The 21,021-nt window shown below is 26.9% G+C and overlaps 1 protein-coding gene across 1 annotated transcript in view; it reads right to left on the bottom strand.

The window, feature by feature from the left end:
* LOC105365143 (dynein heavy chain 1, axonemal) overlaps positions 1-21,021 on the bottom strand; it is a 124,357-nt gene that overhangs the window by 1,920 nt on the left and 101,416 nt on the right. The window contains 11 exon segments of the mRNA XM_011503238.1: positions 472-740; positions 828-980; positions 1,056-1,307; positions 1,382-1,561; positions 2,946-3,312; positions 7,158-7,309; positions 7,620-7,813; positions 7,898-8,093; positions 15,072-15,297; positions 15,368-15,678; positions 19,493-19,764. Of these exon segments, the coding sequence (XP_011501540.1) occupies positions 472-740; positions 828-980; positions 1,056-1,307; positions 1,382-1,561; positions 2,946-3,312; positions 7,158-7,309; positions 7,620-7,813; positions 7,898-8,093; positions 15,072-15,297; positions 15,368-15,678; positions 19,493-19,764 (2,572 nt within the window).

The following is a 21,021-nucleotide window of genomic DNA, read 5'->3' on the forward strand; positions in this document are numbered from 1 at the left end:
TACTAAGATTACTCATTAATAGTTATTCAAATTGAAATATAAGTGACATATTTAGCAAGATGTTATTTATTAATTTATCATCTTTAAAATGTACGTTGAGTAAACATAATTCAAGCATGTTAGCAGATTTATTTCATTAATAATATTTACTTTGACTTTCATTTTCGGTACTTCTACTTGAAATAAACGCAGTGATGTAAATGAAGGTAAAAGATTATTATCAATCTTTTATATTATAAAGACCATTAAGTAATAATAACCATTAATAACGAGCTTATTTAATAATATATAAGTTCACACACAATACACATGCGCACATATATATATATATATATATATATATATATACATATATGCATATATACATATATATATATATATATATGTATATGTATAGTCTAATAAATAATATATCTAATAGTTATACGAATTTTGACTGAATATTTAAGCGGATATAAAAATAATTTATACTTTTTTTTAATTGCCTCGAGGTTAAAGGGCTCGGGTAGCCCATCGAAAATACTCATTGCCAATTGACCTGTCACTTCCTCGACTTTTGAAACGGAACTTCCAATATCTCGCGGTTGTAAGGTGAGTAAAGTTTTCAGACACGCATACGTTTCGGCTTGCGCGTAACTAATATCCGCATTATTATGTAAACCAAAGAGAATTGGATCGTCGTTTATAGGGAACATTTTGATTAACTCAAGATATTCCTCAAAAGATGTATCTGCTGGTGGCTAATTATTTCAAATTTATTAATTTATTGGTTTTTAATGTTATCACATGAAACATGAAAAATCGAACGAAAAAATTGATAAACTTACTTGACAATAATTCCCGTAAGAGTCAAATTTATAGCCGTCAGTTAGTACATTTTCATTATAAAATTTTTGTAAAATCGTCAAAACGCATCTTCGATCCCAATCATCCGTTATCCGACCGCCATAATTAATGTGCCCGGCCGTGTAAATTAAAACCTTAACATGACATCATATTTATTTAATAATTAAGATATTCTTCATATAGTCTATTTGGTGCAGTAATAAATTTACTTTAAATGGTATTTGGACGTATTCCAGTAGGAACATATGAAGTTGCGACATACAGATAGCAAAGTCTCCATCGGTGAATTCATATGGTATATTAAAGCCCAATGGACCAAATTTTCGTCTTTCCAGTAGGACCGCATGGAATAAACACAAAGAAAATATCAAGGACTTGAAAGTTTGCACTTTTGAATGATCAGATTCCAAGAAATCCATCATCTCGATCACTCGAGTTGAGTAAGTTTTCAATACATTCGCCTATGCAGAAATCAATATTTAACACAGTTTAGCAAATAATTTGCATAATTTATAAGTGCTAGTTTGGTCAATACCTTAACACCTCGCGGCGGCTCAATAGTCATTTTACATCCATTTTGAAGAATGCTGACTGGAAACGAGGGCGAGGGCATTGACGTCAACCACAAACGAAAGTCTCGATGAATACTATTTGGGGGGAGCGTTTCTACCAAAATCTCTAATTTCGGCATCCAACTTGGCGCCAAGTGACAATTCTATCAAACATTATTACATTCACCTGCATTACTAGTTTAATTCAAATTTTCTTTACGTACAATAATTCATTCTGGTCACATATTTTAAGTTTGCTGTGCAATATATTTCTTATAGTTGTCGATAAAATATAAGCCAATAAAAATTGCAATTTATTTTTATGAAATTCTAAATTTGCTTGGAAGTCAATTCTCAGATTCTATTGTATTATAATGCCTATATATATATATATATATATATATATATATATATATATATATATATATATATATAAAGAATATAGAGAAATAGATATAAAGACTATAGAGAAATCGATAGAAATAAAATTATAAATATGAATAAAAAATATAATGACAAGTAATTTTCCGATATTTCTTTTATTTTTGAATTTTTAGTTAATATAAAGCTCAATCTGAAAGTTATTTGAGAAACACGGGAAGAATATTTAAAAAGCAATATTTTATTTTATTTATGGATAATAGTTTCCACGTCTTATCAATTTTTTTTTTGTTAATATATTTAATATTTTTATAATCAATAGTAGTTTAAATTAATTTTATTTTTAAGCACTTAAATAATCAGAAAATTGAACTCATATATTTTATATACACGATATTACATTACTATTATTAAGTTACATATTATTTGAATCTAAATTAAACAATATTATACTTACGAAAAACGTAAAAGCTTTTTATGTATTCAAATTTAAAATCAGCAATATTAACGAATTGTTTATATTTTTAATATTAAATGACAAACTTGTGAAATAAAAGATCATACTATATAATAGTTTTATAAGAGATCCGAGAATTATTATCCGAGCATTTTTAATGGTATATTCATTATTTCATGTATAAAAGAAAATATAATGAAGGAATTATTAAATGTTGCAAGATCTTGTTTCATACTTTTCTTGTGATGCCTAATTTAAAATAAATTTTAAAAACCAGCTAGTCGAATTTACGTAGATTTTAAAATAAAAACTAGATTTTGTGCGCGCATGTGTTTAGTATCGATTACGAGATGAACCATCGAAAAGAGATTTGACGATATGACAGCAAATTATGGAAAATTTCATCCTGCACAAATGGCACGTAGTATTTTTAATTGTTATATAGTTGTATTTGGCTACTTGAATTGTTTAACTAAGAACGACAGATAATAATAAAGATTCTTATCCTCAAACCTTTTTATAATCGCAAGGAAAGCTGTGTATGATACGTCGATTAAAATCACATATACTTTTTATGAATGTTAATAATAAAAAATTGTATATTCTCGTAGGATATGGCCTTATTAAGAGAAAATATACATGGACAAATAAAATTATAGATTAATACAAATTTATAGATAGGAAAAAAATTGAGAATAATGTGTATTTACTTGGAAAAACAGCCAATTACCGGCCACGAGGGATTGTTTAAGCATAATTTCGGCTTTCGGCCCCTGTCCTTGACCCAATGATATGGAAAATAATTTTCGGGACATTTTCAATTTTTCTGCAAATTTATAAAGCTCCGAGGCTGGATCTGTTCCAGTTGAAAGCACAAAGATAAGTGGAGTCAAGGGACTAGATTCATCGTATATTGCATCGAGTCCCGATGTGTGTGGCTCAATAAACCGACTTCCAAGGAATTTTATAATATAAGATTGCATCACATTTGTAAGCTTATCTGGTCGAAGACACTTTATAATTATCATCTTTTGAAAGTCATTCAATTTACTATGCCATGGCTTCGGATTCGGCATACTGAAAAAAGACTCATTTTTATAATATTCAATATATTAATATTTATAATCATTAAACGCTACATAAGTTGTTGAATAATGTAATAATATTACAGGAAATTGATTACTTGTTGTACAAATGAGATTGCGTTTGAAATAAGTTATGTTGTTGGTTTAAGATATTAAAATATTATTGAAGAAAATTAAAAATAAACAAATAATATTAAACTTAGTTTCAATATACTAGTATATATATATATATTCAATTTTTTAAATGTGTTACAGTATGATATTATAATACGATAATTGTTAACTTATACTTTAAATGAAATGTAATTTTATAAAATTCAAAAACATTGAATGCATACGTGTATTATTCTATTAATTACAAATATATTTCAAGTCTTTTGAAATTTCATAAGAAACCACTTCATTACAGTATAATTGTGTTAGCCACATTTCTATAACTATTGAATAATATAATAATTTATATGTTTATATAATTATAAACAAGATGCTTTAACATAATTTAACAATTTAATATATATATATATATATATATATATATAAATATATATTTATAAATATCTGTGTATATATTCTATTATTTTTAAACTAATGTTAACATTATTTTTTTATGTTTATTCTTCTTGAATAGTATATTTTTAATTTATAATTTTACATACACTAAATAATACTTTTTATATTTTTATTTTATTTTTAATTTTGTATATATTGATCATTGCATATAATTATAATTAATAATATTAATTAAATTATCAGATTTTGTCTTCTTCTTTTTATGAAATACGATATCTTTTAAATACATTTTGTTTTAGCACAAATATTTCCATTACATTATTATAAATCATTATAATTATTCGAATTACTGAATTTTATTCGAAAACATAGTTTTATGGTATTGTAAAAATTATCAATACTAATTTATAAAATTTTGATAATGAAAGTATGCATAGTTAAGTTAAATTGTTAATAATTTGCAAATAAATATTAAAATGTATCTTTTAAAAATCTAATTTTGTCGGGTTTGCTATTTGTTTTTCCTAACTTTAAATAAAAATTTTTCTCTGCAATTAAAAAAAAAAAAAAAAAAAAAAAAAACTTCTTTTCTTCGAGTATGTAAATTCATCTGCCTTAACTAAAGTAATTTATAAAGTATTCTTTTCATTATAAATTAACTCTTTAAAATAATTCCTTATAAAGTAACGGCTTTGTGAATTAATCCGTTAATAGGCATATAACAATTATTTTCTCCTGTTTCTTGTTAAATAAAAATATTGCTTTATTTCAGACTAACTGAATACTATTTATGTATTATAGTTATTAGACAATTTTCATTAATAATAATAACGATGCCATGAAATGTCGTAGTTTCTCTTCGAGACAACTTTTCCAATATTTTTGGACGACTAGCTTGTCATTCTGTCACGTTTCCCTTTGATGAAGAAGTTTTCCGTACCTAAATATACATAGCTCATGCTCTCTAGTCTTAATTGTTTAGTTGTAAATAAAATTATGCATCTAATTCTAATGAGCTGCAATCTAATTCTAATAAATTCGAATTACCGTATATGTATCCTTGTATTTGCAGTTGATACATCATTTACCATTATCAAAGATCATATTATAAAATTTATAAATACAAAAGGTATCCAGATTATTGAGTGATACGAGTCTTTTTTTAATATAAATCATAATGCAAATGCAAGTTAAAACTAAATCGAAGAAATAAATTTTAAAGTTTTCAGGTGGTGGAAGTGAGGGTGGAAGATGTAAGAATCAAGTGCAAGAGCTCTTGATGCTTCCGTTTAAGAATACAAATAAGAATGAAACAAAAAGAATTTGTAGCTAATAAATCGAACTGTTAAATTGAGTTTGGTCAAAGTGACTCTAGCGTTCAAGAATCGATCGATCGACCTTTTAAATTCGTAATTTAGCTACGCGTAATAACCGTATCAATATACCAATTCACGGCCTTGTGACGCGTTATTCAAGTATTCCATTGCACTTCCTTTTCATCTCGAGATATTTTTTACTACAAATAAGCATAAGGACATAAGGATATAGTGCAGTATAGTGCAGAGCCAGCTAGAATGCGTACATTTCTTAAATATGTGGTCATTCTTGTGCGCACAATTAAAATTAAATGAATTTAAAATTAAATTTGAAACATTCGTATTACTCTCGTCGTCGCCAAAGAATATTCATTTGATTTAGCATCGCATTCTAATAATTAGATATGTACAAGGCTAATTTATAGTTACTGGGAAACCGACTCAAAGCTCAAAATGATCTTCTCTCAACGAATTAGCATACAACAATAACTTAATAAAGTAACCACATTTAAAGATAACGACTTACGGATTTTGCTATTTCAGTTCTAAGCCAAATTTAATGATTCTAGTCTTTTACACGATTATGACGTATTGTGTATAAAAGCACAAATAAGTATAGTCTGGGTTCGTGTAAACGAATTTATCGAAAACTGTTGAAACATAAAAAGAGTTGAAAGTTCGAATTTTATATTAATTATGGAAGTGCTCATTAAATTTGCGATTACAGGCAATTGTCTCCCCATGAACTTATCAGTAAAGCTCTCAATTTTCAAATACATCGTTCTTATATACTTGTGACATAGGAGATACGGTTTGAAGCTTATTGATCAAGCAGTGAGTAAATCAAATCAGCCCTGTTCGTCCAAGATCGGGCTAAATTGTATTATAAGATTCGTTCCAAATAAAGAAAACGGAACATCTCGTATTCAAGAGTATCGATCCATTTACTATTCATATTGGAAATATTGGCGAAGTAGTTGAGCATTTTGTTGATCTTCTGGCTGTTTATCGTTACTTTAGGATAATCTGTCCACTTTAGAAGCGCATAGAATAACGATTATTGGCTTAGTAATCTAAATGATATTTTCCAGCAATGAACATTTATGATAATCTACTAGTGAATATTGACTGAACATTGAGATACTAGAAGATATATATATATATATATATATATATATATATATAAGATAAGTATCAGGCTGATGGAAGAAAATGAAAAAGATTGATAAAAAAACAAAACAAAAAAAAAACAAAAACAAAAACAAAAAAGAAGAAAAAAAAAAAAGAAAACAACGACAAGACGTAACAAATTAAAAACGACAGAAGACGATCGTTTCGTTATAAATTGTAGTTTCAACATTATTAAATTTGGCTTATCCAACACTTATATTTGCCTCTTGTGACCATAGTGCGTAGTGCGTACGTACAATTTAGCTCCCTAACTTCGCACTGACTGACGTTAGTATCCGTCGCTGTATCTCGTCGATTAGGTATGAGCCACAATAATTAAGCACGACATATCAACAAGTAAATCTCATTGCAAGTATTTTGATAGATCGTTTCCTTCTTACGTACTTTAGTCCAACTGTCATTAAGACGAATTCTTTTAACTGAACCAACTTTTTAGTAGCTTTCAGCCAAATTAGACCGAATTAGATACATTTTAGTTCTTTTAATAGAATGCATTTAGAAATCTATAAATATCACTTGGCAGTCTTCCCATTTTTTACGTAGTAACTTTGACGCGAGTGTTTATTGCTCGTCAACATACATTGAAGTGGCACACAAATCGAGAATAAATAAATTTGGAATGTAAAATATTAATTTGTCAGGGTGAGCGGTTGATAACAATGGATAATATTTGCTTTGTAAATAAATCGGTACGAAAAGGTCAGATAGAACTCTATGCCTAGAAAAGATTCTTCTCCGAGTGTTGCGACATACTTGTAACACTTTAAAATTATATCTTAAATTGATTAGTATGTAAGTATTTTGCTTAAATATTTTATACCTTTCTGGCTGATAACTGTCAAAGATTTCCTTAAATTCTGGTAGTAGAGACTCGAATGATGAAACAAAACCTTCAAAGGTGGGCAAGACTTCGAGAGATTGTATCTCGATCCAACTACGCTGTGTTAACCAACTGACTGGATTTGGTTTTTCCTAAAATAAAAAACAATAGTACGTTATAATCTGTGTATTTGTGAAATTATTGTTCCTTGGTAAAAGGTGAGACTAAATTTTTTTATAAAAGATGAATTTATGAATTTACAAAGTTGGTTATTGTGCATTGGGCTTTGTTATGCAATGTTTCTACATATTTTCAATCGTTGAAAGATAATTTATTTCGAAAGTGGATTCATTAAAGATTTTCGGTAAAAAAAAAAAAAAAATGAAGAAGTGTTTTTGGAAATTTCGTGGCAGCTAATCTGGGAATTTAAATTTCGTATATATTGCAAAATTTAATAGCTACCGTCGGTGGAATTGCTCCAGAGAGAAAAAATCTCCATTCAGCGTAATCAATCAAATTATCCATCATTTGAATTCTTATACACAATAGAAATGCAAAATGTAATTTGTGCTTTTCAAAAAGACTTCGACATACATTTGTATAAAGCGCGAATGTGAAGTATTCATTGATAATGTTGGCACGTACATCGACGTCATCTGAAAATGATATTATTTTCCTCATCTTTATTTCACAATTACGTTGAAATATGCTTTGTTAAATTTATATTTAAGCCACTTAACCATTCTTTTCCGCATTTATCATGCTATTAATAAATATACGAATGAACCATTCGAGAGAGTATTGATACATTGTATCAATCAGTTGCAAGTCCAATAAGCAAAAAAACAGAATTTGCGCGCGATTCGCTACTGGAATGTACAAAGATCTCGCTGCATCGATATCCTCTTGCGTCGTCTCGGCCGCTGCTACTTTTAACTAAAAAGAACATTTAAATTCATTACATCATTGGAATTTTTTATTTTTCATTTATTGAATATCACATAGAATATTAAACAATTCCTTTGTTTATTATATACTACAAATTTTACTGAGAAATGTTTGTAATATTATTTGTAAGCTAATTTTTATAAAAAATATTATATTTATTTAAACAGAACGTACGGTTTAAACAGAATAGATGTACGGTCAGTTTAATATAAATAATTTCTATGAAAAATATGCTGCTCAGGGTGTTTGCTTTGCATAGGTAGCTAAATAATTATTAAAAACAACTGGATGCTTTAGAAAATTTATTGCAAAGTTTGTCGAAACTTTACTTGTGATTATATATTAATATAATCAATATACAACCAGTAGTGAAATTAATTGATTTGGATTAAATTTTTCAATAATGACAATCATAAGGCAAAACAGAAATTACCTTTTTCAATCTTTATTTATACATAAAAATTTCAAAAATAGTTATATATGGTATATGTAAAAACATATAATTGTGAATATGAATTAATTTTAAAAATATATTTATTATGATCATTAAAAATGCTCGCTCATTAAAAAATTATTTAAACTAAATACTAATATGAATACTGGCTTATTTATTATAATACATTATAATTCGTACAGTTTACGAGTTTTTTTTAGGACTTTCTAATTATGTAAGAATATAATCGTGATTCGTTATATATATATATATATATATGATTGTAAAATATGTTTATCAAATAGTTACTATTTTTATTTTTAATAATGCACTTAAGAATGCACATACGCAAGCTGTATATGGTGATGGAATTACGCAATTTACATTTTTTTATAATTTTATAAAAATGCTGCTTTCTGAAGAAATTTCAAGATTTTTATATATATATATATATATATATATATATATATATATATAGTAAAAAATAGATTATTAAACTGAAAAATGATTATTGAGCTTAGAAATTAAAACAATAGCAAATATTTCCTATAATGTATCATTGATTTAATTAAAAAAATTCATTTCTTCTTATGTTATATAATAACGAACGAAAAAGTAATCGACTCTTCTGAATATAAATGGCATCGTTAATTTCAATTAAATGTGTATAAATAATGAAGTAGAAAGAAGCATTTTCGATCAGCCCCTTGCATTATGAATTAGGAATAATTTTATTGAAAATATTGACAATAATTCGTAAATTTTGAGTACCAATGTTTGTAATGTATTATTTATTTTTAAATCATTATTTTTAAACGTCGAAGAAATTTCCATCACATTAAAAATTCGAATTCAATGTTATAAACATTTATTACTTGTAGAAAAGTCTGTTGTCTCAATTTTTATTTAAGTGACACCTTTTGATGGACTCTCTTCTTGACACTCTAAAGGCGAGGTTACGACTTCACCTCTAGTATAATTTTTATTCAAAAACTCGAGAACAAAGTAACGTACCTTCACAGAATACGCGTGCTTAACATGTTCTCAGAATGGGATCACAAAATAGATCATATAGATGTCTCACATACTTAGAAAAGTTTCAAATGACTATTACTAACGGACTTATAATACAAAATGATAACATACTTATGATTGTGTAATTAACTAAATAAATTAAATAACCACGAAGTCTATTGTTCGATTTAAAATTATTGTATTTCATTCAGGTGGCTTATTTGTATTATAAGGAAATCAATATTGATTTATTGTTTAATATAAAAAGTTTAATATCAAATAGTAAATTATATATATAGAAAAAAATGTTAGCCTAGTTAATTAAACTAAATCAGTTAATGTTTTTAATTATGATATGTGATAAAAATTTCCGATATAACGAAATACATATCATATTTTCATTTTTATTATAAACATTATATATACCTTTAGCAATAATTAATGCTAAAAAATTATCACTAAGTCTTTTAAATCCTATAATACATAAAGTTCTAAAATAACTTCATTAATAATTAAATGTGTAGAGCATTACAATTTTTCTTTTTTTTTTTTTTTTTTTTTTTTAATCAAACATATGCAATAATACTAAAAGTGAAATGTAGTCAACAAACTTATAATTTTTAACGGAAAATGCTATCACAGCAGGTTGAACTGAACGCTTCAAAAAATCGTTCCTTTTAACCCCAATATACAGTGCATATAAATTTTCCCTTATCTCGAGGGTTGCGTTTTTTATTGTTCAGTTTTACAACAAGATATTCGCTTTGAGTATTCCACTATATCCCAGTAGTCGTGATTGCGTCGCTTTTCCAAATATTCGCGTTGTGCGTTAGCTTCCACGTGTCATTGTAAAGATAAGTTGAATAGATACTCGTTCGCTTAGTTGTACAAAGTGCAAAACAATGTCTCGACAATTTTAACTGTTTAGGTCACTCCTTCCCTCCCGCCTTTCTCTTTTTGGCGATACATATATATACATATGTGTGTGCGCGCGCGCGTGTGCCCCCCCCCCTCCCCCCGTCTCTCTCTCTCTCTCTCTCTCTCTCTCTCCCACACTTTCACTTTTTTCCATTTTCTTTGTTCCTCGCTTTTAGCTGTTAAAGGGGAAAACAAAATGAGAAATCCTCACGAACATAACATAAATTTTTGCAAATAAATTTAAATCTAAATTTTGAACTCTACACAACTGAATAAATTTTGAACATTTTAGCAGTTTTATTTAATTAAAAAATTCGTTTTATTACTGATGTTTATACAGAGTTGTAAATCTACATCTGCATATATCATCTTATGTATTTATCTCATTAGTTTATACAAATATGACTTACTTTTTAATACAAGAATCAATATTTCTCAATATATTATATGAATTTCTAAAAAATACTGTAACAACATAATGTTAATAATTAGTTAATTTTTGCATTTTTCTATAATTATTAGCCTAAATGGATGTAAAAAATTTATCTTAACTAGAAGCTAAAACAGTAACGATATAGAGTGTATTTTTTAATTATATTTAAGAAACACATTTATTTGAATATTTATTTGAATTTATTTGAATTTATTTAAATATCGATCATTACCGAAAATTTAATTAAATTAATAATATGTTAACATGTAAATATAATTATCATAATAGTTGCTAGATAATTAATTTTTTGAGTGAGATAGTTATAAGTTTCTAATGATTATCTAATGAGATAGTCATTTCAAAAATTTAAATTGTGCGATAGTTGAATTGCAATAAGCTGTAAGATATTTAAAAAAATTATGAAATTATTTTAAACTATAACTAAAGATATGCCACTTTATGATATTATTTTAAGTTGTTACTGAAATATTATCTAAAGCATTTGAGTGTAATGCAAAGAAGATTAGCATAATAATTTATAAATTAAAATATCAAAGCATTGATAATTGTATAAACTATAACAATATAATTTATATTCTGATTATAAATTATGTAATGATAAATACTCTATGGATAATTACTACAGTTAATGTGCTCATAATTATTAAAATGAATATAATTAACATGGCAACAATGTAAATTAAAAATTGATAAATAAATTGGATATATTTTTATTGCTAAAAAATTGAAAAAAAAGTTTATTATAAAAATTGTGAATACTTAGATTAAATTGATTTATTTCATTTACGGATTTAATGTTTTTATGAAATAATATTATTTTCAAAATTCTTCAATATATATGTTTATATATGTTTTGATAGTTCAAATAAAATTTGCTCTATGATAATGAATAAAGAATAATTCAATTGAAGCTTTTGGGCAATCTTAAATGAAAATCTGTATGATTATCTATTTCTATTTAGATAATTTTAAATTCTCTTAAATATATAGCTAATTTATATGCATCATTCTAAATTCTTTATTAATTAAAATTCGGAAAGTAATTGGACTAATATGTATAAGTTTAATGCAATTACTCCAAGAAAGAAATGATGATAAGTAGTATAATGTTGATTTATATAAATACGGCACTCAAAAATTTTCAAATTCCAGTTAACTAAGAATATTAATTGTTAAAATATGCAAAATTTTAATAATTATAAAGAGCATAATATGGAGCTACTAAAGCATTAGTTTTATATTGGCAAAGTTACTAGAGATTTATTCATGAAATTTAGAATTTATATTTATTTTTAACAAATTACTTATTATAAATATTTCAAGAATGCTTTTTCTGAATGTGTTTAAAATATTTAGTATTGTAAATATCATAAGTATTTCTGTTGTAATAAAGACTGGAATACTAATTGATTTACATGAGCAAGAGCATCGTAATTAAAAGTTGTTTACTCTTTTGTGAATTTAGTATATAAACAGTACGTTCACGAACTAAAGCTAATAATAACATAACTTTAACTCGTCTATCAAAGACTCAGACATTTATGTATGAGTCAGCATGAGTATGTTAACACACTCTCAATTCATTATTTTAATAATTTATAAGAAAATTGTAAATTCCAATGTACTTTTATACATGCTTAAAGTTGTATTATAATATACTATAATTTCTCAAATGAAATTTAATCAATTATGAAAGTTCATTGACACGCACTATATTAGGCAGATATTTCTCACTTATATTTACGTAAATATTTGAATGTATGTGCAATTATTTATAAGATTAAGAAAATATATTTAAGGTATGGAATATTATAATACAGAAAGAAATACAAAGTTTTGTTGCTTGGATGTTTGTTCGTTTCGATGTTGACAATCGTAGGATGTAGTAGCTGCCGATAAAAGATTATATTTGTAACTTTTCCTCGGAAAAATCAAAAGGGGGAAAAAGACATACGCGCGACATAACAGAATGAATATCTCGGAATAGTATGAGAAATTGAGTCCGGGCATTTTATTGTTAATTGAGCTTTCTGTAATACTTTCAATTCTATAATACGCAGATCCCTTCATTTATTATTGCTTATATTAATTTACTTGTTTCTCTAATAATTCTAGTATTTATATTTAATATTACGAAATTAAATTAAAGAGATTAATGCGCAAATAGCATAATATTTCATTGCATTTACTCCCATAATAATTAACTTTTAAATCGATCTGAAACTTCTCAAATCCATCGGTAAAAAGTGTAATTATCAATGTTAATCAAATTCTTTCAATTGTTTTTACTTTAATCTCCCCTTAAGCGCACGAAAATCATAAAACATTGATAAAATTGCTTTAAAATTGTTTGGTGGTTATGAATAAACCAGCCGACCGGTATATCACTTTCAATCACCCTAATTTGCAAAATGGTGTCCGAGCAGAATTTGTTTTTCTTGTTATTGATTTATATTTTTCGACCCCAGTTTGGCGAGGCCACTGGGACCTTTGGGCTTGTAAATCAGATAAATTAAAAACATAGGATAGCCAAGTGAATCGCTCGGTATTTCATTTAAATACTATTCGCTATCTGAAAGTGGCCGAGTAATCATGGGATCGACGGTGCTAACACACGGCATTTCCTGTGGCGGCTGCTCCCTGCGGCTGTTCTCCTCCTGAAAAGAGCAGATGTCGGCTAAAGATGCTTCCTTTGCACGCCCTGACAAAAGCAGTTCAGCCAGCTTGACAAGAACGGATCACGTTGGTAGTGTGCCGTGCGATAAGAAAGCTGAGCAACACTGATATCCTTTGTAGGCGGAGCGGAAGTTGAGTATCGACAGTACTGGCAGTCCTTTACTCTAACTAAGTCTCGGAGAAAAGTAACATTTGTGTTTTTAACGATGATTAGGCTTTAACGATGATAAACAGTTGGTGATAACGCGAATGATTCGAGTTTTTCTAATTAATTTTTTAATTAATTTTTTCTCAATTTTCTTACACTATTCTGTCCGTTTGATTTTTTTTTTTACGCATTACCCTCGGGTCTAAGATTATCGATTATCTTTCGTATATAATAATTTTGATAGTTACTAACTAATAGTAAATCTATGATGACATCCATATATCATTATTCAATCATACTCATCTTTACCGAATATTTTTTTACTGCTGCATCTAAATTAATTTAAAGGCTAATTAATATACAAAATAAAAATTATAACTTTTAAAACGATATAATTTATGTATAATTTTGCAATAGTTATCCACAATGTAAAATAAAAAATGAAAATGGGTTTTCGATATTTTTTTAAATATTCCGTTTATATTTACAATATCCCGACTATTTATATTAATATATAGATATAATTGAATATTTCAGGCTGTAAATTAATCAATATATTTATATTTTAATATCGAAAAGTGTCAATATTTTATTATTTTTATAGAAATTATTGTTCTTAATAGAATTTAATTAACGAACGATATAAGCTTTATTGAAAAATTTTGCCTATATATTTTGATATTAATGTTATGTATGTAGTGCAAATTAATTAGGTTGTCCATTAAAATCTAGTATATTTGCTGTAATATTTAGACTTTTATAATCGTGCTTTTCGTAATATCATATACGTAGATAATTGTCTTTTCATTATACGTGGTCAAATTAAAAATTTCAATCATCTAATGTTTCATTTTTAGTTTCTAAGTTTTCATTCAATTATGCCATTTGAATATTCGTTTAAATGGATAATTAATAATAATTTATTGCTCATAATTACAAGAAGCTTGTGCTTCATTAGGTCACAATATTGATATTGCATTGGTTAAAAATTATTTCTTACACAAGAGTAATATAAGGAGATTGACTCATAGCGCTATAAACTGCTATAAATTGAGGCCAAAATAATTTTCATCGAGCTTCGTTGTCCCTTTATAATAATCAAAGCTCAAGCTTTAATACATTACGATTATAAAATCGAATGACTAACTGTAGGGTTTGGACACTAGTATTGAAGCTACATGCATATTTTTTCGTTATCTTCGACGGCACGAGAGGAGGTGCGTATCGATCGTTCAACGCTTTAACGTTGAACACGGGGAGTAGGGTGCGAGAGTACAATGATCCTTTTAAATGAAGCCCTCGCCCGGGGCTGGGACAACGTACCTTGATTTCCTCGCTCTTGACCTTGGAGGCTTCGAGGGTGAGGATAAGGTCGATGTCATCAACGGGCGAGCCCTCGGACAAGGAGAGCCGGTAAAGAATGCGATCCTCGATTTCTTTGAGCTCGTGTTTCATCTGGGCGTTAGACACTATGAGAGCACTCCGGATTTCTTCGAGTTCCGGTCTCTCCTGCATCACCACCAGCGAGAGCATCTGATCCGCTAATCCGCTGGAAGTGAATAACGATTTTACGATGTTACTTATTTAGCCGGGGCTTGTCGTCGGTCGTGACCGTTTACCTGGCAGTTAACGTGAAGTTGACCAGGAGCACTTTGACGGACACTTCCGGCGTATAATGGGGATTTGGAAGCTTCGTTGTTAGATAAAGTCGAAAGTCGAAATTGTATGGGACGACGTTGTCGCCAATCTTAATGCTCATGACACCCGCTTGTCAGAAGAGCGAGCGCATAAGGATCGTGTCGAGCGCCGCCTCGAGTTCAAGGCCGACGTTTTCTATCAGACAAGTACGTCCAAATCTGACGCAGCTCTCGATGACCCTCAAAAGATCTTTATCGGTCATTCGTACCGTAGACACGCCGCCCAATTTTCCCTGAATCAATGAAAGTTTGTTGGAGACGCATTATTCTTTCTTTTCTTAGCGCTGTGAATCATTGGCCGGTAGACTTAAGCGTAATCGGCTTATTTAGACCTTCAGACTTGTAATTCAACTCACAAGACTTTTCAAAAAAAATCAACGAAAATTCACTTTACGTTCATTTTGAAGTTTCGAATAGCACGACAGTAATCATTAAAATTTATAAACAGCTAATTCTTCTATTGTAAAGATAAATTTAGTTGTTACGAAATTTTGCTTTGTACGAATGAATAATGAAAGTCTTTCTATGAATATGTTAACAACAAATGCATTTTATATTTACAATTATAACTCTCGATTCAAATTAGAGTTCGGTATGTATAAAATTTATTATAAAATAAAGTTATAATTTCAATTTAAATTTATTTCTCACAAGTTTTATGATGTAAGTGTAGAGATGAACAGTACAAAGAGCACAAAGTATTAGTTTTAAATTTGTACACAAATTAGTCGGCATATTTTATTTGTCATCGTATTGAAGCTAATATAAGAAAATTTATTCTTACAGAATAATAAAGACTATTCTTCGTTATAATTCTTTATCTAATAACGAATTCAACTACTATTTTGCATCTATAATGTGCGAATAAAATCAATCTTTAATGCTCGTATAAAAAGAAATATGCATTAAATATTCGTATGTAACATATAATAAAATAGTAAGCGAACAAAATGAATTTTTAATAGATTTTCGATAAAATAGCTAAAATAGCTAAAAAAGAAAGGCTAAGTGAGTGCTATTGACATTCTAATAATTCCATTTATACATATACTCCAGCGTTATTTTTTAAAGTTTAAAAACTAATTTATTAAATACATGAACATTTTCATTATAGAATAGTTGAAATATTTTAAATGATTAAATTCTCTAATAAATTTAACTCGTTAAAATAGGATTATCATTTGAATTATGTAGATTTATTGAATCTCTTGAAATATTTTAAGTGAATTAAAAATCAATAATATCAAAAAAATAAAAAATAAAAAATAAATAAATAAATAAATAAATAATAAAAAAAAAATAATAATAACAGTAAATATTATAATAATAGTAATTTATCATCATCATTCAATAACAATATTGTTTTTTTTTGTTATAATAAAATATGCTTTATAAAAAAATTTTCAATGTTCTTTAATATCGTAGATAAATTTAGCACCTTTTTTACTTTAAAAATTAAAATTGAAAAATTTTATGTTAAAGCAAATTTTATATAAGAAGGAAATTAAGTATTAAAATTAAAGTGAAAGGATTAAAAGGATTAGAAAATTATATTTTTTTCATTATACATTAAAATTACTTATTTGTATAATATATTTTCTCAGACACTTGAGTATTGATTGTGTTTGAATTTTAAAAATATGCAATATTTATTTTAAATTATAATGAAATTTATATACAACTTTGGGCTTGGAAAAGGTAATGTTATTGGTTATTTATAATTTGTCCCAATTATCTATTAACATCTATCATAAAATCTGATTTTATTTTTATTATAAAATAATGTGATTAAAAAGAAAACATACTTATAACATTATTTTCATAGGTAAATTGAAATGGGAGAGTAAATTTGAAATATTTAAAAATTAAAAATAATATATCTACGCCCTTTCATACTATCAACTTGAGATTGTCAATTTAAGAAGTTTTAAATATAACTATCAACTTAAAAATTTAATAAATACCAGCTCTACAGAAAATAAAAAAAAAAACATGTATCACATCTGCTCTTACATTTATTTCCAAACTTATTTTGATTTTCTAACGTTGGTGAGTGTTTTTATTTAATGCGGCAAAGCTTGATGTAGTAACTCGTTTTAGCTCATTAGGTTTTAGACGGTCGAGACTTAACGTCAAAATTTTCCATTATCTTCAAAAGGATAGAGCGTCTATCATTAACACAAGTGACAGTAACATGCACATCTACTTTGAAAACGAATGAAGCAGCAGCAAATTTTTTCTACAAATTTTGTATATAAATATATATGAAAATGTTTGTAATGCCCATGTAATGTTCAGTAACTCTATTGATTTGTCGAGTAACTATGATCTGTATTAATTGATAAATTTTAGCAGATCTGTAGCAATTCATTGTTGCAAATTGTTCATGATATTCTTGTTTATTTATGTTGATCTTGTTTATCCTTAAGCCTTTAACATTTGTATCATTTGTTCTGTTCTTCATTATTTTAAAATAATGCTGATGCTTATACTACACGGACCATACACAATATATAGTTTAAATTATATTTGGCATGTTAGACAAAATTACCATTCTTAATATTTAATTACTATTCTTAAGTATGAATAGTCTGTTATAGAATTATATTAGTACGATGTGAACTGATCGATCTCTTGACAGATTAATTTTTCTCCGCTCCAATACTTTTTCATTGCAAAGCTTTTGACCAGAAAGTGTTTTCTTGATATCTGTCAGACAAGTTTTTATCTTTTTCTGAATATTATTGATACATTATGTTTTCATCGTTAAAAGTTCGTCTCCACCAGGCATGGTTTTTCGCTGAATACGAACACTTCGTAGTCTCTATCATTAATGTAGCAATTATATTTGGCTTGATGTTTCATAAATATCATCCACCTCTATTTTTCTTTTACTATCTTTATCTCTTGACATGTTTTCTATACCATTTTTATTAATGCCTAACATTCTATGATTTTCATTTCTATAAATTCATAGAAACTTTTAGTCGGCACGTCTATCATTTTTTTTTTTTTAATATTTTTTTTTTATCTCTTTTCAATTATACTACAGAAACCTTGAAGAGCTAACATTTTTTTATAAGTCATTAATGGAAATGTCAAGTACAAAACTATTCGATGATGTTTCTGTAACTTATTTCGATATTTTTTCTGAAAGATGACGATTAAGAATAGTATAAGTAATATATACACTCGTCGTGATAAATTTATGATTTAACTAAATGTGCTTAGGCTAATGTGTCCGTATTATGTGCACTAAAGGAAAAATTAATTTATTTTCTAATAATATTGAAAGTACTTGATGATCTGTGGTAATGGAGCCTTCAAATTTTCTTAAATCTAATGTTTTTAACGTCTCTTTTATTAATGAATTCTTATGATATTCTATCATTCATTTGTTCTAATCTACCTCGTATAAATTATTATACTTATAAATAATAAGTATTTGCAAAATATCTATCTTCAAGTATTCAGCTGTCGTGGATGCATTTTGGTATTCACGATATACAAATAATGTTTGATAACTATCTTACACTTTACAATATCATGCAAATTTTAAATTCGCAATAAAATAATTTTTTCATGAACAACACCAGTCTTTCTTTAATTGAATATATATTTCATTCCATATATATATGCAGTTTTCGTAAAAGATTGAAAAAATTTTTAAATGAAATTGATTATTTGCTTAATGTTTAGTTTAAAACTTTTTACATGAATAATTGAAATCAATTTATTATACAAAAACTTGAATATTTCATGTCACTTTTATTTATATAATATTTATTAATTTCGAAAATTAAAAGTAAGTTAGTAATTACTTAATAATGTTTAATAGAAATTTTAGGTCAGTATTAATTTAATTTTAATGGTAATAGAAACTGTGAACATGACAACATTTAATTATGCACAATAAAAATGTTGACGATTGCAAGTTTGAAGATAAAAAGTGCACGAATAATTATTTCAAATTAAAGTAAATATTAGTATTTCATGAATTCGTGAAATACAAATGTATAACTTTCAAGTTGACACATATCAACATACCACATTTCGGATCCATCGATTGGCTTGGCCTTGCGGATCGATAAATAGTGGCCAACGCTTTGAATTCGTAATCAAAACGGCATTTTCAACGGATAACGAGTCCCGGGGTAGGCCATGTATTTGCCATTTTCTGATTTGAACAGCATCGCCAAGAACTGATGTTGGATTGCAACCGGGTGTATGTGGAACGCCTTTTCCTAATACTTCATACCAGGAGGCCAATAGTTTTTTGCGATACGTATCAATGAAAGGTGTCAAGTAAGCTATGGCTCCTGAAAATCATTTGCTTCGTTTATATCGTAACGTACAAAATATTGGCAAATGTTATAAATTAATGAGGATATTTTTAAGCTAAGACCAGGTGGTTGTGATTTAAATTTATAGCGACATCAAGCGAACTTTAAATTATAGAAATGCTAACGATCTCTGTACTTTCATAATATAATATCATTCGCATTTTAAATTCAATGATTGTTGGTTATATGTCTGAAATTGTAGTGAACTAAATTATAGTTTTAGTATTCTTTTTATTTAATTTTCCCTTTTGTTCCGAATGATTGAGTTTTGTATATTTAAGCATCTTTTTAATTAAATAAATGTAAAGTTACACATGTAAACATCAATATACATATGTATGTATATACATGTATGTACGCACGCACACTGACGTTTCATAAAACATAATTAAAAACTTTTAGCTGGTTTTATTTTACTTTTTTCATATATTTCCAGTTCATAAGTGTAAGAAGTTGAATGATATATAGTTAATACTTAAATTTGTTTTAAACATTAATTTAGACATATGTTACAAATAGCTTAATAATTATTGATATTTATAAATCTTTTAATTCTGTCAAATATTCAATAAACACATAATCTTTTCTGCTTTTTATAAGAAACGAATTTAAAATAAAGATACTTATAATATCTAATTTATAAAACTGTCTGCTGCTAGCTAATTAGTCAGAAAAATATTAGTAAATATAAAAAATTAACTTCTTCACTTAATTAATTTACTAATAAATCGTTGAGTTGTTTTTAATTAACAGAATTAAAAAAAACTTGTATAATAAAATAATTAATTTCATCTATATAATTATAATTTTATATCGTAATACATCGTTTTTTAGTGTTCTGGTCAATTTAACATTTTTGTTTAAATAAATTATGCCATTACAAATCTTTATAATACTATTATACCGTTAGAGGTGATGTAAAGTCGATAAAACATCAATTGGAACATCCAATTTTTCGTACTTCCGTAGAATGAAAATCAATTAGCTAAATCATAGACAATTTAGCTTTGAATATTTATAATTCATCAATAAACAAGATTAATAAATAAACAAGTGAAGCCTATATGATCTAAATTGATTAATATAATGTAATTACATTATATCAATATAATTAATTAATTAATACAATAAATTGACTTTTAATATATTCCAATTGTAATATAATAAATATATTTTCAATATAATGCTTTGAAGTTAAAAAAAAAATGAATATTAATTATTAATAGTTGTAAT

This window comes from Ceratosolen solmsi, unplaced genomic scaffold, assembly GCF_000503995.2.
Source record: "Ceratosolen solmsi marchali unplaced genomic scaffold, CerSol_1.0 scaffold45, whole genome shotgun sequence".
In the NCBI taxonomy this organism is placed as follows: domain Eukaryota; kingdom Metazoa; phylum Arthropoda; class Insecta; order Hymenoptera; family Agaonidae; genus Ceratosolen; species Ceratosolen solmsi.